We start from the raw sequence: 22,872 nt of genomic DNA, 5'->3' as shown, positions 1-22,872 counted from the left end.
CTGACCACAAGCACTGCGGTCAAGCCAGCCTCCACTTCGAAATGCTCAGTCAAATCAGCCCCCACGTCGTTTCTAAGGATGTGAGTATACTAAACATTACGGTAATAGCGTCTGGTAAAAATGATTTAAAAAAAAAGTCACTGACGACCTGAACGTGACTACATCAGTTATAAATATATAAATATATCAGTTAAAAATATATAAATATATCAGTTAAAAATATATAAATGTATCAGTTAAAAATATAGAAAACAGTTAAAAATATATAGATATATCAGTGAAAATATATAAATATATCAGTTAAAATATATAAATGTATCAATTAAAAAAATATATACATATATCAATTAAAAATGAAAAAATAAATAAACCCATTTCTTCCTGCAAACTGTATTAGGGATACAATTTCAAGCTTTGAAAAAAAGAGTTGGTAATAACCTGACAGCAATTCTGATGTGTCATTTCTAAATAAAGGCCTTTATTTAAAAATGATACATCAGAATGGTTTGATATGAACTGAGTGACATCTACAGATGGTGTACTATCATTATGAAGTGGAATTATTGTGTGGAAACTACAGAATTAATAGAAACTGAAAATAATAGAAATGTGGCAATATAAAGGCCTTTATTTAGAAATGACACATCAGAATTGCTTGACATTAACTGAGTGACATCTACAGATGGTGTACTATCATTATAAAGTGGAATTATTGTGTGGAAACCAGAGAATTCCTTTTAATAACAGTCTAGATTGAAAATAATAGAAATATAACAATATAAAGGCCTTTATTTAGAAATGATACATCAGAATGGTTTGATATTAATTGAGTGATATCTACAGATGGTGTACTATCATTATGAAGTGGAATTATTTTGTGAAAACTAGAGAATTCTTATTAATAACAGTCTAGATTGAAAATAATACAAATATTACAATATAAAAGGCATTTACTTAGAAATGATACATCAGAATGTCTTGATATTAACTAAGTGTAAACTACAGATTGTGTACTATCATTATGAAGTGGAATTGTTCTGTGGAAACAAGAGAATTCCTTTTAATAACAGTCTATATTGAAAATAATAGAAAAATAACAATATAAAAGGCCTTTATTTAGAAATGACACATCAGAATTGCTTGATATTAATTGAGTGATATCTACAGATGGTGTACTATCATTATAAAGTGGAATTGTTCTGTGGAAACTAGAAAATTCTTTTTTATAACAGTCTAGAGTGAAATTAATAGAAATGTGGCAATATAAAAGACTTAATTTAAAAATGACACATCAGAATTACTTGATATTAACTGAGTGACATCTACAGATTGTATACTATCATTATGAAGTGGAATTATTGTGTGGAAACTAGAGAATTTTTTAATAACAGTCTAGAGTTAAAATAATAGAAATGTGGCAATATAAAAGCTATTTATTTAAAAATGATACATCAGAATTGCTTGATATAAACTGAATGTAAACTACAGATGGTGTACTATCATTACAAAGTGAAATTGTTGTGTGGAAACAAGTAGATTCTTTTTAATAACAATAAAAATTAAAGAGCTAAGATTAAATTTTAGTTGACTTTAAATTTAAAGTAAAATAATAATGTCAGGTTATTAGCAACTCTTTTTTTCAAAGCTTGAAATTGTATCCCAAATACAGTTTGCAGGAAGAAATTGGTTTATTTAATTATTAAATTTTTAACTGATATATTTATATATTTTTTAACTGATATATTTACATATTTTTTAACTGATACATTTATATATTTTTAACTGATATATATATTTTAACTAATATATTTATATAATTTTAACTGATATATTTATATATTTTAACTGTTATATTTATATATTTTTAGATGATATATTCATATTTTAACTAATATATTTATATAATTTTAACTGATATATTTATATATTTTTAGATGATATATTCATATTTTAACTAATATATTTATATAATTTTAACTGATATATTTATATATTTTTAACTGATATATTTATATATATTTTTAGATGATATATTCATATTTTTAAGTGATATTTTTATTTATATTTTAACTGATATATTCTCATTTTTAAGTGATATATTTATATATATTTGTAACCGATATATTTTTATCTGATATATTTATATATTTTTAACTTATGAAATTACGTTCACATCGTCAGTGACTTTTTTTTTAATCAGTTTTACCAGACGCTATTACCGTAATGTTTAGTATACACACATCCTTAGAAACAACTTGACCGAAGTCCACAAGCACACCTGAATCCACCTGTTTATTCCATACAAGGTACATTTGATATAAAAACGAAGCAGCTGAACCGGATTTTGCCGATAATATTGAACATCAGACCTCTGATCCAGACAGACAGATCCAAAGAAACACGTACATCCAAACATGTACGAAATCCCAACCTACTAATTAATACTTCCAGACAGGTGTAGCCTATTAAGTCTACAGCAAAAAGAATCGATTCTTAGATTCCAATGTACAATGGCGTTAGCAACATGAACGTTAGCATTTTGGAAATCGTTTATTTTGGTTAAACTATCAAAGTAAACTGCAAAACCAGTCAGAAAGCTATGTTTGTAACGACCGAGGTTCAAACATACTATAATAAAACATTATAAATTATAATAAAACTAACTTTAAACGACATGACTGGAAGCAACACAATAAAGCATATACAGTAGTATAGGGGTACCACACAGAAACAGTAGTTTTACAAGTTCACCCCATCTTAGTGTTTTCCTCCAGGTAGTCCTGGTTAGTTGTGATTGCAATTATACATGTAAACGTGTGTTCCCCTGTACTATAACAGTGCCCTGTACAAATATTATTACTGCATATTATCAGTATTTTCAGGTGTATTTGGATTAACCACAGCTCTGCTTAGAATAAAGCAGTACAATAAATGTATTGTAACAATAAATAAGTAAATACTATTTAAAAAACAAGGGTTTATGGGAGAGAAAGCTTCACTGCATGCGTTTCCTGTGTATTCAATGCTGAACTTTTGACACTGGACTTTTATTGATAGTAATTGTTTACTTTGTGAGTTGAAATTGTTTGTTGGATTAAAAATATCTACTAAACTAAGCCTCCTTTTCAGCATATTAAGATTGTTTGGTTTTAAAATGTTACAGCTAGGAAATAGAAAAATAAGATAAGACAGATAAGAAAGATACTTATGGTATCAGTGCTTTTTGGATCATACTAATATTGCTTTTGAGTGTTTGGACTGCATTAATCAATACAGTAATCATACCAATTTATGCCTGACCTGTATTTACTGCTAGCAATCACTCTGTTAAAGAAGAATAAAAAATAACAAATGTAATGGATTTTATGATCATATTTATTGTCTGAAAATGCACAAAGCTCTTAGATCATGGTCATTGTCAATACAACTAAATGCTAATTACACCTTAATTACAGGCGAGCGCAGCATTATAAAGCTGTTGATACATAATCATCTGTGAGGAACTGTAAAGTTTACTCTTTTTACTTTATAATACTCATTTATGGGGAAGCAAGACTTCTTAAAAACCACAGCAGAGTATGGGAGGGGAAGTCTGGAAGAAGAACCACCTCCTTAATGGTCCAAATGGGACACCTACTGTCTGGTCAAGGTGCCGACACAAGCGGCGGAGAAATACAAAGAGAACAGCAAGTTGTGTGTATGTGTTAAAGCTCTCGATTTTACACGTATTAGAGGAAGCTCGTTCTGACCTGCTGCCCTTCATGGACAACCGGCAGAGTTGGCCTGAGTGCTTAGGTACATTTAATATACATGAAATAAGACAATGCAAAAAAGGAGAAAACAGAGATAGCACCTGCTTCTGTTATAGAGAAATAACTACCCCAGTGCTGTGGTGTTTTTACAGACTGTTCTATAACTAGCCTTGCTTTGATTATGGCAACAGATGATAAACAGAAAACATTCAAGTACAGTTCATGTACAGCCCATAGACGGCGTGTATTTCATTGTTTATTCCATATTCCATCCCTCGTTCGATTGCATCTCAGGCTGTTTCCATGTTGGATGATAGTAAAATAATATTAATAACATATAGATAATAACCTATACATACATACATGGTTACAGATAAAATGTAAAAACACATAACTAAGAGTACTAGGTACCTACCATTCATGAGAAAAATGTTCTTTTAACTGTTATCATGGTTCTATTAGATTATTGTTCCTCTGTGACACCAAGCAGTTTAATGCCAGAGCTTTAAAATAATTGCTATTATTTTTCCTCAACAATGTGTGAGAGAAAGACAAAGACAACTGGGTCAGTGACATCACTGTGTCTGTATTAAGCAGAACCCAACTGTATTCCCTCGATGGCCTTTGTATTAATAAATCATGGGCCGTCTAAGATCAGACCACTACGGTTCTTTTCCTGCATGTTAAACACAGTGAACTCAGGCGTCCAGTGTTTTCTGTCTTTTTCCTGCAAATGTGTTGACAAAAAATAAAGCACCTTTTCTATAAAAAAAACAAAAAAAACAAGCTTTGGCATTAGGAAGCTAAAATTTACCGAATATAACTGTTTCCTTTTAAACCATGGATGTACAAACAAACACACACACACACACTCACATTTACTCCTAAACAAAAGGACAAAATACGTTTCGATAAGTAAAAAGATAAACATGAATGAATGAAGCGCAGCATTATGGACGTCGGTAAGAAGAGCTCGGGTTCTGGAGCGCTAACCCTCTTTGTCGAAGAGTTGCTTCACGTCAGCAAACACCTGCACAAAAAAAGACCAGTTAGTGATGGTGCAGTAATAACAGGCATCATGACTGACCAGTTCAATCCCACCCCTTTCGGACCCAAGCCATTTTTCTAGATTTTTTTTAAATTCAGATGTTTTAGCAGCATCTATTGCTAATAAGTGTATAATAATAAATATATAGTGCCTTGATTTAACAGAGGGACGGGGGAATCACTAATCCGTAAAATGCGATTGTCCGAAACAGCGAGGTCTTTTTCCAGGGGTGTGAAAATATACGAACACACAACAGTGCTAAACATGCACATATGACAAACAATAAAATGAACAACGTAAATAGATACGTAAATATGTCATGTAAAACCTGTAAATGAATATTAAAATTGATGTACTGTACTACTAGGGAGAAATTTATACATAATTCATACCTAACCATATTTCTCACATGTGAGCCACAGAAACGCCGCTTTCCACTTATAACTTTTCAGCAATACCTACATACACCTCTTTCGCTTACCACTTCCCTTGTCTTTCGAAGCCATAACTATATAAAACACCTAGAAAAAGGCGAGAACAAAATGAGCCTCCCGACAAAAAAAAGCCTCTCACTCATGTAAACAGAGAGACGTGTTCCGGCTAGCGGACAATTACTGAACTACTGGTGTTGGTAACAATCGGAGCAGAAATCTGAAATCCGTTAAATTGAGGTCTGTTAAATCGAGGTTCCACTTTATTAAACAAATCCTTTGCTTTCAGATTTGTGGCAACAAAAACAACAGCCTTTTAACACAGCGGTATCGCTATCAGTATCAGAAGTATCACAAAACTGCACTGGTGTGTCCTGATGGTTCTAATAATCGTCTCACCTCATCGACGGAGCGTGACGCATCAATGGTGCGAACCTTTCCCAGCTTCTCATACTGATCTACGATGGGCCGTGTTGACTGCAGGTACGTCTGGATCCTGTAAAAAGATTATTTGTTAAATGCCAGGTAAAAGATAGAGTATGAATCTTGAATTGACTCATCTGTAGAGATTCCTCAAGCTTTTGGACAGTCAGATATGCACTTCGGTAAAGGGGCAGTGTGGCAGGGGGTCAGTAGTGTTGGAGTGAGGGCTCTGTGCAGGCCTCAGAAGTTCCTCCACACCAAACTCAGCAAAGCATGTCTTTAAAGACTTCACTTTGTACACAGGGGTGCTTTGTGTGTATGCTGAAAACAGGCATGGTCCTTTCCCGAGTGTTGCTAAAACACCAGTTGTTACTCAGTAATTAGAAGTTGTGTCCACTGGGGCCCCAGGCCACGCTGGAGAACAGGTTCCATTGGAAATGTGTGACGCCCAACTTGCTACTGGGAAATACAGGTGAAGTTCCAAAATGAACTAGCTTGTAAAAGGGGGGGGTGACCCCAATTAAAGGGGCCCAAATTTTCCTAATCAAGTGTCAAGTGTTTCATTCAAATATTTTAAAGCTGTTCATGAGCTCAACCCCTACTGTCTAAAGGATTAGTCGTGCATGAGGCTACCAATGGATGACAATGCAACAGAGAGAATTGGACATGTCTAAATAACAGAAACATTAGAATGACCTTTTCTGCAAGCTCTCTTTGTTGTCGTCGGTCCGACCGCTGCTCTTTCCTCTCTCTAAACACCGATCGATGCAAACCTGCAACACACGACCAGTCACACAATTTAACACACAACAAGGAAAAAAACAGAAGGTCTGGCTCGCTGGTGACGTTCCAATTCATCCCTAAAGTGTTAATTGAGGGTGAGGTCAGGGCTCCACTGGAGTTCTTCCACACCAAACTGGTGTTTTAGAACCAAATTGATTAAAAATAGAGCAAAATGTTCAATCACATCAGTAATTTTGGGGTTTAATCGGCCTAAAATGAGCTCTGACTTTCCCTTGTTAATTTTTTTTACTTTTGGTCAGCCCCAGTTCTGGACTGCTTTGCTTGGGGGGGGGCAATGCCCGCCCCAGCGCCCCCATAGCGAAAATCTGGGGGGGCAATGCCCACCCCAGCGCCCCCATAGCGCCGGCCCTGCTTGTGTTAGTTTAGTTTCATCCTAAGCCAGATTCGAACCTTGGGTGGAAAAATATGCGTGCTGCGCTCTACCCACTGCGCTACATAAACAGCGGAGTTATAAACAGGTTGTTACGCTGATATGCCTGCGCACACACAGCATTACTAAGACTACAAGTGAACACTACTTAAAATAATAACCAAACGCTTTCTAGTTCCCATGGTTGCGGCAGAAGCCGCTCGCTCCGTTACAAGTTCAGAGATCATTTTTTAAAAATAGACTTTGCTTGCATTGCGCTTGGGGGGCAGTGAGAAAATCCCCCCCCACACACACACACACCCACCCACCCCCGCATTCAGATATCCGAATAGAACACAAAGAGGGAAAAATCCCCAAAAAACCTTTTAGGAACCTTTCCCAAACTTGATAAATGAGAATTGGGGGATCGTTGGCTGAATCCCGAAGACAAAACGTCAAAAGCCGTTATCAGAACTACTCACTTTGTTACTGCAGTCAAAGAACAGGACGAACTTGACGTCGGCTTTGCCGTCCATGACTTTCGCCCAGCCCTGCAGGTTGTCTTCGTTCCGGGGAAACCCGTCGATGAGGAAGCGATATTTCTTCTCGTCCGTCTTCATGGTCTCCTCCATCGCCTGGACGGCAAGAAAACGTTGGTGAAATTCGTATATCGTAGCAATCGTACAGTACCACTGAAAGGTGAATACACCCCTTCTAGCTCAGGTGTTTCATAAAATAAATTGCAAATGCTTTTAGCTTTGTGGAAACAGTTTAGGGAAAACCCTTGATGCTAATCTGACATCTAATTCTGGAGGTAAGCACTGTGCATTACAACATCGCTCATGTTGTCTAGCAATGATTAAAGGCCATAAATAGGTCACAAACACTAGAGATCAAAAGTGTGAAACAAAACAAGACAGAACAAGCCCTCTCTCCCCACCAAAAATCTCTAAAACAGAAAACAAACCAATATGATATATGATACATGAGGCTGTCCTTGAGCCCAAAATCCTTTTACGCCTGCATGCAGTGTTTCTGAAACACCTGAACTCAATAATAAGGAGTGTCCACATACTTATTACAATATAATAATAGTATAATAATACGACAGTGGGAATAAAGGACATTTGTCCCCCACCAAAATACCACAGAACTGACTGAGCACCCCAACGATCCAGTCTATAGACTTGATTTAAGGAGCACAAACCCTGGACCCCTGAGCAAAGGAAAAACGAACATGCCACGCAATTTGCCTACACATCTGCAGATGGAGAGAAACTATTGTTTTACATACCACAGACAAGTATGGCATGTTAATGAGACAATGCATACAATAGATGGTCAAAATTATAAGGACACGGCTTCTAACGCTGATTGTTAGCCAGCCCTTCTCATCCAACATCAATTCACACAGACAGGTTCCTCAGGTTCTCCAGGTTCTGACGTAGCACGTGCTTTGATTCCAGACCAACCGGAACTTCCAGAAAGTGAAGAACCTCACAAACCTTCCTCAGTAAGTTGATGGTGATCTCCACCGGTACGATCTTTCCCTCCTTGATGTAGCTGTCGATGAGCTGGCCGAACTCGGACTCCTTTCGGCTGCGCTCCTCTCTCAGCAGGTCCCCGGCGGAGAGGTGGGTGTAGCTGTAGTGCTAAAAGAGACGGAGAGAAAGCGCTACGTGAGCAATAGAGACCCGCTGAAACACATGCGGCTATCGTTTACGTTTAGAACTGATTTATATCAAAGCAAACTGATTTAAAATACACACACATGTAAGTGTTATGGTTAAAACAGAAAGAATATTAGTAGAGGATTGTAAAAATGTTTGGCAACCTAGCCACTGGGGGTGCATATTAGTGCACTCTTAGTGCAGGTCACAAGCCCGGGTTGTGTCAGACTTACATGCCCAGGTTAACAACAACCGCCTGTAGTGATCTATATGCAGATGGTTGGGGTGATACAGAAGGAAGCTCAGGATGGGGCAAGATGGAGACGAATGATCTGCTGTGGTGACCCCTAACAAGACCAGCCAAAAAAAGAGGGTCTCAGTTGTGCTATTGACCTGTCTGGGCGCTCAACAGATACCACTGGTTGTGTCTGAGGATGGTAGGGTCAAACAGAGCTTATCTTTATTGAAATCCCGCGCTGGACAGCATAAAAATACGACCGCCAACTTGACACATCAGGGAACAGGTGTGCTGGGGCTAGCAAGGGTGCCACGCAAACAGCGGGGGCAAATACACACAATTTGGGACGGTGCATAAAGGAAGGGGTGGAAATGGGGGGGAAATTATGTCATATTGGCACCCTGTTTTCAAATCACCTACAATACGCTGCCAGCCATCAAAACTGGACTGGCGAAAGTGTGGACGGATGGTCTTGCGTAGATTATTTACCCGGGGAAGAGATGCGCCAGGGTGCACTGTAGGACAAACCACCTCACAATGTACAGAAGTTACCACAGAACTCATTCAGATGTCTCATTGCGTCAAAGCTGTTATGATGCCTGTCTGTTAGTTGTACGGTCCTGATGTGATGAAAAGTGACGTATGGCAAATTACCCATGAGACACTTATCAATTTTAGGTCGAAGAGACAAACAGGACACAAACATGACCTGAATCAACTGTTCACCCACATACAGAAACAGTGTGATTGCTTACTGATAATAAAGTTCAGATAAGGAGAGAAAAAACCAGGCACATCAAGTGCAGATCCAGTGAACGAGACTGAGCCTTTATAATCACGTATGTTTACTCTGCCACGTAGACCGACCTGCCAGCAGATGCACTTTAGTTCTCTGCACAATGAACCCTTCAGGATTTACTGACACAATCAAGCTTTGAAACAGTTGACACATTAAAAAATGTGGCCCAAATATTTGGGTGTGTGTGACTCAGGTTTGTCTGTTTAATGTCTGTGATGGCCTCGTGGAAGAACGGCTAAATGGTTTAGGCTGAACATTGAGAAGGCAGTGGCACAAGTGGCAGCGGATAGTGCTGGAAAAAGTGTGTACACGCCCCATGTTAGTGCTGTGTATGTAGCAGAGGTCGCAAATGCAATAGAAGAATTGGATATGTGTAAATAACCTGCTTATTATTTTCCCCCTTTTACAATTCCCTATTGCATTTTCCCTGCCAACCAGCACCCATCCTGTCCACCATATGTGTAATAGGGTACAAACACTATCCAATTCCCTCAGACACACCCGATTGTACTCATTAGGTGCCCGGAGAGGTCGGTAGCACCGGTATGGTTTAAACTCAAGAGTTAAACTCTCGGACCATTCGACCCGAATCTACTAGTTGAACCGTAACTGCTGTAAAAAAAAAGCAGGTAATTATTTAATGACATTAAAATTTAAATCAGCGATCAGTTTTATTATAAATAAACTTTTTAATGCATTTTCTCCCGATTTTTTTTTGCACGTCTAATTTTTACCCAGTTGCGTTATGCTTCCTCTCGACTGGTATTGACCCCCGCCCCGATTGAGGAGAGCGAGAGTGTCACACGCCCCCCCCCGACACGTGTGCAGTAGCCGACTGCATCTTTTCACCTGCAAGAGGCGAGTTCATATACCGATCAGCTTTGTGCACGGAGAGCCACACCCTGATCAGTTTTATTCCTCGACTCTGTAATTCGTTCAGTTATGAGGAGTCCCTATCCGGCTTGTCCTACACTACGAACGACAGCCAATCGTTGTTCATGCAGCCTCCCAGCCCAGCCGGATGGCAGAGCTGAGATTCGATACGAGCGGCCTTATAAATAAACTTTACAGGATTTTAAAAAGGTAAAAATTGTATTACAGTTAATTAGAGGGAAATCTGATTACTGACTGACTGACATAAACTCCCATAATCAGATTTCCCATAATCAGACGACTTAAGTTTACTAAATGTTAACCTGGTACAATCAAAATATGTCAAAAATTTGTTTGCTTTGCACTTATTCGATTTTTTTCTGTGTGTGTAAACACACTCAGCTTCAACTATGTTCCAACAGCATCTGATTCATGGTTTATGGTTTAAATCTGACCGATCTGACAACCCTCTCAGCATAAGCTTGGCAAAAAAAAACACTGTCAAGCTGGATCTTTTCATGTGGGCACAGAGAAGTCACCAGTCCTAGTCAAGGTCATCAGCAGATTTGAAATAAAACCAATAAACTAACAAATGAACTGTTTTAGGGGAGCAAAGTGTGTTTTAATCATTATAGAAAAACCATAAAGAAAAACGTTTGACTCCGAATATTAATGTAGGTGCAAATTATTAAACATGTGATTTTTATATAGCAAACATTTCACATTAAATATAAGAAAATAAACAGACAACAGTAAACGACATGTTCACCAGGAAGTACAGTGGCTGGATCCCAAACTGCTCTACGCGAAACGTGTAGTGCACTAGGTAGGGTGCAAGTGTAGCGTTGTAGATTCCTATGTAGTGTACATGTGTACGGAACATGGAACGATTTAAAACGCATCCATATGGAACGTGTCACTGTTGTAGAAGGGCACGGCTATAACGTGGGTGTGTGTACATATATATGTATGTGCATAAATGTGTGTGTGTGTGTGTGTGTGTGTGTGTGTGTGTGTGAGAGAGAGAGAGTGTATTTTATTTCCTTAATAAGAATAAAAATAATAATAATAAAAATATGTCTAAGTGAATGAGGTGTGTGTGTACACATGTATGAGTGTGTCTGAGTGTATCTGTAAGTGTACATAGATGTGTGTGTGTATGTAAATGATAGAAAGTGTGTGTCTGTATGTGTTATTATATATATATGTGTGTGTGTGTGTGTGTGTGTGTTGTTACCTGGATGATTTTGGAGCACTGGGTCCCTTTTCCAGCACCAGGACCCCCCAACACGAACACAACCTGCGGCTTCATGGCGAGAACAACGCGCGGGGCTTTACTGCACACACTGCGGAGAGCTCCACCGATCATAAACCCGGTAGAGGAGCGGAAAAAGGCCCAGCGGCCGCCGGCTACAGACAATCAAAAAACGGGTAACTGCTGCACTAACTGCCGCTGGAAAAGCGCCGCCCGCCCGGTGCCGATTCTCCTTCCGCTCCGAGTCTGACGCGTAGTGATCCGACCAAGAGGCGTGGTCTAGTGCTGTTAAACCACGCCCACTGACGTAACCTGGCAGAAACACCGGAGTCGACTGTGATTCTGATTCAGATTGCCGGGCATCAATGAATCCGATTCAAAGATTCAATTCCCCACGGTTTCTACAGCAGTGATTAAAAATGTGCAGAAAAACAGAAAAATCCACGAATTATCACCAATTTATTTTATAAAAACAATTATTTAAATGTTAACATTATTATGCAGTATGTGTTAAATATGTAAACATGCAGATTTTTTCTGTTTTATTAATTTTTTTGTGGCTTGTAACTCATTGAGTTCTTCATGTTTTTCAGATGTAAGTGAAACAGTTTTCTGTACTTTGAAACAGTGACAGTGTGCTTTGAGTGTGCATTATTGTTAAATCCCTTCAAATATCCAGTTAAATAGAAATATTAATGCTGGAACCAGAGCTGGGATCCCGAATACATCGTATCGAATCTGAGTTCTGCCTTGCCGGCTAAGGCTGTGCGGCCACATGAACAACGATTGGCCTGTTGTTCAGATATGGGCGGGACTAAGCCGGATGGCGTCTCTCTCTCATGACTGGTGCAATTACGACCTGCTCGTCAAAGTGTAGGTGATACGATGCGTACGGCTGCTGCTCACTTGTCGTAGGGGGCGTGGGTTAGCTTCGTTCTCCTCAATCAGAGCGGGGATCGGCATTGGTGGAGAGGAAGCATGACGCAATTGGACGCGCTATAAGGGAAAAAAAATTATAACAATTAGCAACATGTAATTTTAATCGTAACGGGTAAATCTTTTTTTCTTTAAATTTAAAGAACTAACAAAGAACAACATCATAACTAATAACATTTTAGCACATGGGCTGCATAGATAGATAGATAGATAGATAGATAGATAGATAGATAGATAGATAGATAGATAGATAGATAGATAGATAGATAGATTCTGTGTCTGATTCCCAGTGTTGGGAATCAATTCAATAATTTATGGGCCAAGTGTCGGATATCACAAGAGTAAGCTGAATGATTTATTACAGCTCAATACATTTGAACTCCTTCCTTATTTAAAAGTCCCCTGGTGGTGGAAATCAATGACACCATGAGAAGAGAAGTTTTTTTTAAAGATTTGGTACCACCCAGTACAAGAGTACATTCTGAAGATCTGCATATGTTCATGTTCTCCAGGTTGGCGTAGCCCAAAATCTACAGAAGTGTGTCGGCTGCTCCAAATTTCCTTGTGCACAGTATTTCTGGGTGGTGCAGGACCCATTATGACCCTGACCAAGATGAAGTGGTTCATTAATTAAATGAACGATATATATGAGCTATAACTTGACAAGACTTTGCCCATTTGAGGTAGCATGATGGTGTAGTTGGCATAGTGAATTCAACACTGGTAATAAAAGCCTTGGTTTGATCCTCATCTCTGGTCACGGTCTGTAAAGAGTTTGGTATGTTCTCCTTCATATGCTGTGATGTGTGTGGTGCATTGTGATAAACTGTAGCCTAGCGGTTAAGGTACTGGACTAGTAATCAGAAGGTCGCTGGTTCAAGCCCCACCACTGCCAGGTTGCTGCTGTTGGGCCCTTAACCTACAAATGCTCTTACTGTATACTGTCACACCACTGTAAATCGTTTTGGATAAAGGCGTCTGCTAAATGCCGAAAATGTAAATGTGATCAATTATTGCCCTGTACTGGGTGTATTCCTGCCTGGCAATCAGTGGCGCCGGACGCACCTCGACTCTGACCAGGATGAAAGAGTTCAGTAAAGATGAACAAATGGTCTGACCGCTTGGACTACTTCCCACGGCTATGGAGTCGACTCTCTGTTTGCAATGGACTCCGATGGAGATTCAGTGAACCGACTCTTTCCATGATCCAGCCTGAACTCTAGTGAACGCGCACCGAAGCAGCGATGCGCGCCCCCGGAGCGTCAGCACTGAACAGCGACCGTAACCGGGGAAATTAAACATGTCCAGAAAATAGTCATAAACCGATCTAGCTCAACCGGACCGATTTACCGGGTTAATCAGTGCACTGATGCGAGTCTTTTAAGGAATAAGATGAGTCCGGAGGGTCGGGAGGGTTTGTTTTGGCCGTGTTGTTCCGTGGGTGCGGGTCTCACCCTTGTCTCGGGAAGGATCTCGGTAGGACGGATGCTGCTGCCGCTGTTTAATGCAGCTCGGTATGGACATGACTGAGGACCGAGCAGGGGGACGTGTGAACCGGACACCGAGCGCAGGACACACCGAGGGACGCGGTCAACACCGCGGGGACAAACAGCAAGGGCAGTGCGGCACTCCGAGCGAGGACAGCAAGAGGAGGAGGAGGGGGTCGAGCAACCATCCAGCCCCTGTCTACTTAGATCCGGTTTATTCAGTCATATTTTTACTAAAAGTCCTAAAAGCCAGAATGGTACCGACCCACGCCGACTAGGACAGATGAGGTACAACAAAATAAATCCTGTATTATTTAAATTCTGTTTGCTTTCACACTGCATGGGGTCCAGATCCGAATTTTTACTTACCTATGGGCTATGTTACACAAGATCTCCTTCATGAATCAAACTGCACCGACCCTCATGGCTTTGGACGTCTTGAGGTCCACCATGTAGTCCAAATCAGATTCCCCACCCCTCATGTGTCAATGTGTTTGCGTTTACATTGCACATGGTCCAAATCCGAATTCTCATTCACCTATGGGCGATGTAAGACAAATTCGTCTTGTTAAAATTACATTTATATGACACTGGACGTCCAGGACAAACAGCAGATCTCATTCGGTATCAAACTGCACCGAGCATCGTGGCTTTGGACGCTTGAGGTCCACCATGTGGTCCAAATCAGATTTGTTTCCCTCTCATGTGTCAATGTGAACAGCAAAAATCGTTCTATGTACAGAAAATATCTGTTTAATTTATTTATACATTTACAAAATACCTAAAGAAGTCAAATCTCCTTTCTGGACTGAAAGATCACTGACCCACATCACTCTGTACTGATGCTGTACCCCAAATAACATCATTTATCATTTAAATATGTTTGCGTTTACACTGCATGTAGTACAAATCCGAATTCTTATTTACCTATGGGCGATGTAAGACAATTTCTATGACACTGGACGTCCAGGACAAACAGCAGATCTCATTCGGGATTAAACTGCACCGACCCTCATGGCTTTGGACGCTTGAGGTCCACCATGTAGTCCAAATCAGATTTTTTCCCCCTCATATGTCAATGTGAACAGCAAAAATGATTTAATGGACCGTTTATCTCGAATCTCCTTTCTGGATCGAAGAATTACCGACCCTCATTACTCTGTACTGATGCTGTACCCCAAATAACATCATTTATCATTTAAATATGTTTACGTTTACACTACATGTAGTCCAAATCAGAATTTTTTCCTCACTGTGTGCCACCAATAAATCTGTGTGAATGTAAAATCATACTCATGTGACACTATGAGCCTAAAACAAACAGCGGACCTTGTTTATGTACCAAACTGTTCTTACCCCTGTTGCTTTTTTCTCATTTTCTCATCCGTCAGTGCAAGGTCTTAATCACAATATATACCGGGGAACACACGTCCCCGCCAGTATTCAGATAATGATGCCTGGCGTCCGTCTAAACAGAGAAAAGTCCTAAAAACTCACTCTGTACGAATAACTAATAATAAAGTAAACCGTGTTTGCGCTCACGCTGCATGTAGTCATATCCAGTGCCTCAACTGTAACTTCTTCCAGCGCTGCAGTCCCCCACTCTGATCCAGGAGAGTCGCAGACTATCACGCGCCCCCTCCGAAAATCATGCCAGAGATGGAGTGTTGCGCACTTCTATCCGTAAATCAACCATCCCTCTCGCAGGCGCATCAGCCAGCCAGCAGAGGTCGCAACTGCAGCAGCAGTGAGAAACCCGTTCGATCATTCCTGCAATTAGACACAGCCAGTCGTGTCTGTATAGTGAGACATGTGAGATTTGAGCTTTAGATCTCACTGGTGGTTATTGTGTGACCTAAATTTTCACCTTTTCACTTTCTGCAATGCTCCGATTGGCAGCACATTGGCTAAGTGGGTAGCACTGTCGTCTCACAGCAAGAAGGTCCTGGGTTCGAAGGTCTGTGCGGAGTTTGCATGTTGTCCCCGTGTCTGCGTGGGTTTCCTCCAGGTGCTCCGGTTTTCTCCCACAGTCCAAAAACATGCAGCCAGGCCCATTGGAGACACTGAATTGTCCTATAGGTACCGAGCCGCTAGGATGCATAAACCGGTGCATTGTAGAGCCGGTCCCAAGCCCGGATAAATAGTCAATGATCAATGATGCGGCTCATGATCTGCTGGCGACCCCTAACAGGAGCAGCCGAGGAAATAGAGACTTTCTGCAATGCACCGGTTCCAATATAAACAGCACCAGAGCGCAGTACTTCCACCATCACGCTTTACAGTAGGTAGTATTGTTGAGTTTCTTCTGACCACAAGTCTCTGACCGAAGGCTTTTCCTTGTGCTCGATGTAAAGCTGGCTTGACTATTGATACGTATTCCAATCATTAAGGCACAGAAAAAGAAGAGTAGCAGAAATGTTTACATTATCTACACCAGAAGATAAATGTTTTGTTGTTGTTTTTGTTGTTGTTTGATCAGATGTTAGCTCAGCACCGCCGCCCGACAGCTCCTGCTGAACCTCCACGAGTCTCGGGCCCCCGGGTGACGGCGAGGCTCTGATGAAAGGACTGCTAGGGTCTTTGGCGTTTTTACCGGCGCTGATCGTGCTCGCGCTCCTGGTCGGCGGGGCTATGGGCTGTCTCCAGAGCGTGGCCTGCAAGCCGCGGGTCCGGCGCGAGAACATCGTGGTGTACGAGGTGTCGGCCTCCATCGACCGCACCCCCACCGCCGTGGAGGAGAACTCGCCCATCGTGCTGCGCTACCGCACGCCCTACTTCCGCGCCTCGGCCGGCGTCGTCATGCCGCCTGTGCCCCGGAACGAGACGTGGACGGTGGGCTGGATCCAGGCGTGCACGCAGATGGAGTTCTACAACACGTACGGAGATGTGGGCGTGTAAGTGATGCCAAAAATAAACACACCACCACTTCACACATGGTGTTTTTTTATCTTTTAATCTCAAATTAACCTCAGGTGTAAGAGTAAATGCGTGTGTGTAAGTAAATGCCCCCCTGCTCTGAGAGGATAGGCTCCAGATCACCTTGACCTTGATCATGATGTAGAGTTTATTAACGATGAGTGAATTAGTACATAAAAATAGTAAGAATTGTTATAATAAAGCACTTTTATGTGTATCAAAGTAACTAGCAACTGAGGGCCTTACTTAAGGGCCCAACAATGGCAACCTGGCAATAGTGGGGCTCAAACCAGCAACCTTTTGATTACTAGTCCAGTGCCTTAACCACTAGGCTGTAGCTGCCATGTTAACTGCCTTTATTATTAAATAGTCAAACTGAATGATTTTGATTAAGATACTGAACTAATGATGATTGAAACATTGGGGGTTCAAGCACCACCACTGGCAGGCTGGCACATTTGGGCCCCTAAACAAGGCCCTTACCTAAACCAGGCATTATATTTGGTCACAATTGTAAACTGTAAATGACATTATTCAGTATTATTATGTATATTTACATCTGTAGTTCCACATTGTGCTCAGATTCAGGATTTACGTTGTAATCGGTAAAATAACAGAGCCGTTAGCTGGAACACTTATAAACATATTTGGGGATAAATATTGGTGTAAAAATTTAATTTGTTATTGTAAGATGTGCTCTGTGAAACAATTAAACACACGCCACACATCACACAAGCGTAAATTAAGGATTTTTGGTGCAAAAATTAAGTAATGCCGTCTGTATGTGAACAAAAAATAATAATAAATAAATAAATAAATAATAATAAGCTTCTCTTCCCTTCCCTGAACTCGTCCTCCCGCCGCAGGTCGAGCTGGGAGCTTCCGGAGCTGCGCGAGGGTCGAGTGAAGGCCATCAGCGACTCGGACGGCGTCAGCTACCCCTGGTACGGCAACACCACCGAGACGGTGACCATCACCGGCCCGACGTCCAAGCCGTCGCGCCTCACCGTCAGTATGAACGACAACTTCTACCCCAGCGTCACGTGGGCCGTGCCCGTGGGCGAGAGCGGCGCCCTGGCGCTCACCCGCGTCACTCGGGACCAGAGCTTCATCACGTGGCTGGTGGCGCTGAACACGGTGACGCGCGAGAAGATCCTGCTGCAGACGGTGCGCTGGCGCATGCACGTGGACATCAACGTGGATCCCGCGATGCCGCTGGGCTCCCGGGCCACCCTGGTCGGCCGGTCGCACCAGGAACAGCCGCTCATCCTCGCCAACAACGAGCCCATCCCGCCCAACGCGCTGGCGCGGCCCAACGCCAACGACGCACAAGTGTTAATGTGGAGGCCCAGGAGGGGGCCGCCGCTGGTCGTCATTCCGTCCAAATGACTCTCAGATGAGGAAAAGACTCTCCAGAATGACGAGACGTGCTAAAACACGCCCGCTAGCATCTGTATGCCCTCTGTGGCACAGACCAAGTGCCAGAAGATGTGACTCAAGATGTGAAACTGGTCAAAACCAGTCAACTGACCGTGGTTTGGAGCTTTGGTTGATTGGAAATGTATGAGTAGATGTTCCATCAGCCTGGATCTTCAATAGTGGACAGGCCATCCTTCCATATAGGATTGTTTTGCTCATAAAATTCCTCCATAAATATTAATATGGACTCTTTAGAGCAGCTTTGATCATAGGATATAGGGGCATGGAGACTTGCTTGCAACATCTTGCCAGTTTTTTTCCATACTGGACTAAGAAATCCATTATTTAGAACCAAGGTGAGCACTTGTTTGTGTTTACATGATGGACAGTGGGAAACAAGCATGGAATCTTGTCGTTGAGGTTCTTGAGTTCCCCATCCAGGCTTTTGGAGTTCCTCCGTGCGAGTGGAGGTGTTGCTAGTCATCATCCCAATTGAAAACCTGAAAAATGGTGAAGATGATTTTGTTGGACGTTCCTACATGCCGAACTGCCTTGACAGTGCAGATCTCCAAAACCAAACAAGCACATTAACCGACGGGATGCTTTCAGGTTCCTCAGGGTTCCTCCATGCTGAACTTCTAGAGGAATTCCCTACTTTTTGGAACCGACGGAGTAGCGCTGGTCCTTTCTTTTAATCAAGATGCTCAAAATGGACATCAAAGCACACAAGTTAGCACGAATCCAGAGGCACATCAAGTGAGGGGGAATCGATTCTTGACATTTTTGAGGATCGTGCAGGACTGGCCTGAGACGGACGCTCTTCTACATGGTCAGGGTTACGCTCTGCATGAAGAATTGTAGATTCGTTTGAAGACGCCGTTTCACACTGAAGCTTCACCCTTTCCCTTAGTAAAGAAGCTTAGACGCCACTTGAATGAAGATTGTGCTTTAGGCCGCGTGATGCTAAAGCTGTGATATAAAAATGCATTAGTATTTTTAAAAATACTAGCATCATTGGTCCAGTTTTTAAAGCTCTCGCGATACACAGTTTTATCTGCTATTAAAAAAAGCAGCCAGGGCCGCTCAGGTGGCGCAACCAGAACTGGGATCTCAAGTACATTGTATCGAGTCTCAGCTCTGCCTGCCGGCTGGGCTGAGCAACCACATGAACAACGATTGGCCTGTTGTTCAGATAGGGGCGGGATATTAAGTCGGATAGGGTCTCTCTCTCATAACTAATGCAATTACGACCTCTGCTGGCTGATTGATGGGAAAAGAGTGCTGTCAGGGTGTGTCTCTTTGTACACAGTGCTGATCCGCAATGCACTCATGAAAGTGTAGGTGATAAGATGCATACGGCTGCTGCCCACGTGTCGGAGGGGGCGTGGGTTAGCTTCATTCTCCTCAATCAGAGTGGGGATCAGCACTGGTGGAGAGGATGCTAACAAAACAAAAGGGGAAAACATTACATTTGGCATCTTTTATATCAGAAAGAGCCGTGTAGCACCAGAGCTCGAGAAATCGACTACAATAAAGGTCTTTAACATGCAGTGAGGGCTCATCTCCCAAGATTCAGTGCAGCAGCATAAACTAAGAGTGGCACAGTCGCTAAATTAAAATCAGTAGAACGTTCTGGTCAAAGGTTTGACCTTACACGATCCTCTCTGCTGTTAGAAGACACAACACAAGCACAAACGTCACTAGAACTAAGACTCTAAGATCTGTAGCGTGATTGCAGTGGATCTTCATCCATCAGGTCACACACAGTACCGGTAGGTGTTTTGTTCTCTGCACAGTAGGCGCTCACTCTATCTGCGGCCCCGTGCCTGCCGAATTCCCGTCCTCTACCCATCTGTCCCGCCCCGTCCTCGCTACGGGACGACGTAGGTGCTCACTGTGTTCCATGAACACGCATTCCATTGTTAGTATCTTCTCCACCCATGTAATGAATTAATTATATTTAATTAGCGAATATTAAAATGAATCTGATAATCAAGCGTAATCACACACAATTAAATAAAACACTATAAATGCAGCCAGTCTGGCCAAACCAGTTTGACGAACGGGAGGAATTCGTCTGTCCTACCGAGGCAAAAACATGCGACCGTGTTTAGACGTTCGAGACACAACCGAGCCTCCGAATTCAGGGGTAGGATCTCCAGCGGCCTGCACAGACGCCTGGCATCAACCGCACTGGCACAAAGCGACACAAATTGTGGAACGTTATTGCAAAAATAAATTTAATAAATAAATAAACAGCAAGGGCTCCTCTTAGATTCAAGAAAAATAAGGACATCAGACCCCACAAAAAAGGACATCAGATGCCAAAAAGAAGGACTTCAGACCTCTAAACACAGGGCATCAAACCCCTAAAAGGACATCAGACCCCTAAAATAAGAACATCAGACCCCAAAAAACAAACAGGGCATCAGACCCCAAAAGGAGGACATCAGACCCCTAAAAGGAGGACATCAGACCCCTTAAAGGAGGACATCAGACCCTAAAAAACAAACAGGGCATCAGACCCCAAAAAACATGGCATCAGACCCCAAAAAGGAGGACATCAGGCCCCAGAAAGGCAGACATCAGACCCCAAAAAGAAAAATGAGGACATCAGGCCCCAGAAAGAAGGATATCAGACCCCAAAAAGGGCATCAGACCCCAAAAAGAAGAACATCAGACCACAAAAAACATGGCATTAGACCCCAAAAAGGAGGGCATCAAATTCCAAGACACAGGGCATCAGACCCCAAAAAGGACATCAGACCCCTAAAAAGAGGACATCAGACCCCCCAACAAACAGGGCATTAGACCCCTAAAAAAAAGATATCAGACCCCAAAAAGAAGGATATCAGACCCCAAAAAGAAGGACATCAGACCCCAGAAAAGAGGACATCAGAACCCTAAAAATGAGGGCATCAAACCCAAAAAACAGGGCATCAGACCCCTAAAAGAAGGACATCAGACCCCTAAAAGAAGGACATCAGACCCCAAGATACAGGGCATCAGACCTTAAAAAAGGAGAACATCAGACCCCAAAAGGAGAACATCAGACCCCAAAAGAAGGACATCAAGTGTGAAATGTAAACATGTTTTATTTCAGTAAATTCAGGGGAACTTAAACACAGTGTTATTGCAACATAAATCCAGGATCCAGGATGAGAAGCACCAGCAGAATATTTCACTATTTCTGAAATCATTTTCTTACCAGAATTACGTTTCATTTCACTATCAGTAACAAAAAATAAGATTTAATTTGGTTCTATGGCGAATGTTAGCACGCTAATGCTAATGTAGCATATTATGGGCTGTTCGGTTTAAGGTTTTAGCTTCTCCATATTTTCACATCCATTAGAACCCGAGACTATGCAACGTGCTGGTTTAACCTAAAGAACGAAGCTTTTCCTCAGAGCATGAAGCGTCCTGTAACGTGAGAATGAGCGGCGAGAGCCGAGGGGGTTTTACACTTACGCTAACTTACTTTACCTGCATGTTGTTGTTTTATTTCATTGATGATAACTGTGATGTGATGTTGCTGGTTTTGTTGAACGTCTTGAGTAAAGAGCGATGAGCTTTTTAAATCTGCTTCTAATAAAAAAACTGAATGTATTTTTCTCTGAATTTTTTTCATTTCAGGTTAGCTAACCGCTAATAGACTAGGTTGCATGTCTTACAGGTAGACACCCATGAAAGTCCTGTTGTGGGGGGGGGGGGGGAGCGTCTATCCCTCCATCCTTGGCAATGTACAGCTTGCTTGACTGTGACACCTGTGTGACACCTGTGAACCTCTGTGTGACACCTGTGGACACTTTTGTGACACCTGTGAGCCCCTGTGTGACACCTGTGAACACCTGTGTGACACCTGTGAACCCCTGTGTGACACCTGTGGACACCTGTGGGCACCTGTGAACACCTGTGTGACACCTGTGGGCACCTGTGAACCCCTGTGTGACACCTGTGAACCCCTGTGTGACACCTGTGGGCACCTGTGAACACCTGTGTGACACCTGTGGACGCCTGTGTGACACCTGTGAACCCCTGTGTGACATCTGTGGGCACCTGTGAACCCCTGTGTGACACCTGTGGGCACCTGTGAACACCTGTGGGCACCTGTGAACCCCTGTGTGACACCTGTGGGCACCTGTGAACCCCTGTGTGACACCTGTGGGCACCTGTGAACACCTGTGTGACACCTGTGGACACTTGTGTGACACCTGTGTGACACCTGTGGACGCCTGTGTGACACCTGTGAACCCCTGTGTGACATCTGTGGGCACCTGTGTGACATCTGTGGGCACCTGTGAACCCCTGTGTGACACCTGTGTGACATCTGTGAACCCCTGTGTGACACCTGTGTTTCCCGGCTTGTGAAAATCAACCGTCCACGTTCGGAAATCTGCACCGAGCTTCCTAAACGTTCCCACTGTGTTGATAGATTCATGGGTGCAGCCACATTACCCCAACTCCTATGG

General features: G+C 42.1%; 2 protein-coding genes across 2 annotated transcripts; one reads left to right on the top strand and one right to left on the bottom strand.

The window, feature by feature from the left end:
• Window positions 1-3,357: 3,357 nt before the first annotated feature.
• On the bottom strand, window positions 3,358-11,876 carry cmpk (cytidylate kinase). The gene is made up of 6 exons (XM_062993777.1): window positions 11,625-11,876; window positions 8,313-8,459; window positions 7,290-7,442; window positions 6,351-6,427; window positions 5,631-5,727; window positions 3,358-4,782 (listed from the first exon to the last, which is right to left on the bottom strand). The coding sequence occupies exons 1-6, from the start codon at window positions 11,754-11,756 to the stop codon at window positions 4,741-4,743; spliced, it is 648 nt and encodes a 215-aa protein (XP_062849847.1). The 5' UTR covers window positions 11,757-11,876; the 3' UTR covers window positions 3,358-4,740.
• Window positions 11,877-14,031: 2,155 nt separating this feature from the next.
• Window positions 14,032-18,667, top strand: fam78ba (family with sequence similarity 78 member Ba). Its single transcript, XM_062992902.1, has 3 exons — window positions 14,032-14,353; window positions 16,545-16,959; window positions 17,848-18,667. Exons 2-3 carry the CDS (start codon window positions 16,625-16,627, stop codon window positions 18,368-18,370), a joined length of 858 nt encoding a protein of 285 aa, XP_062848972.1. The 5' UTR covers window positions 14,032-14,353; window positions 16,545-16,624; the 3' UTR covers window positions 18,371-18,667.
• The last annotated feature ends 4,205 nt before the right edge of the window (window positions 18,668-22,872 follow it).

This window comes from Trichomycterus rosablanca, chromosome 4 (genome assembly GCF_030014385.1).
Source record: "Trichomycterus rosablanca isolate fTriRos1 chromosome 4, fTriRos1.hap1, whole genome shotgun sequence".
Taxonomy (NCBI): domain Eukaryota; kingdom Metazoa; phylum Chordata; class Actinopteri; order Siluriformes; family Trichomycteridae; genus Trichomycterus; species Trichomycterus rosablanca.
The sequence above is the reverse complement of the archived record's forward strand: the minus strand, read 5'-3'. Positions and strand labels throughout refer to the sequence as shown.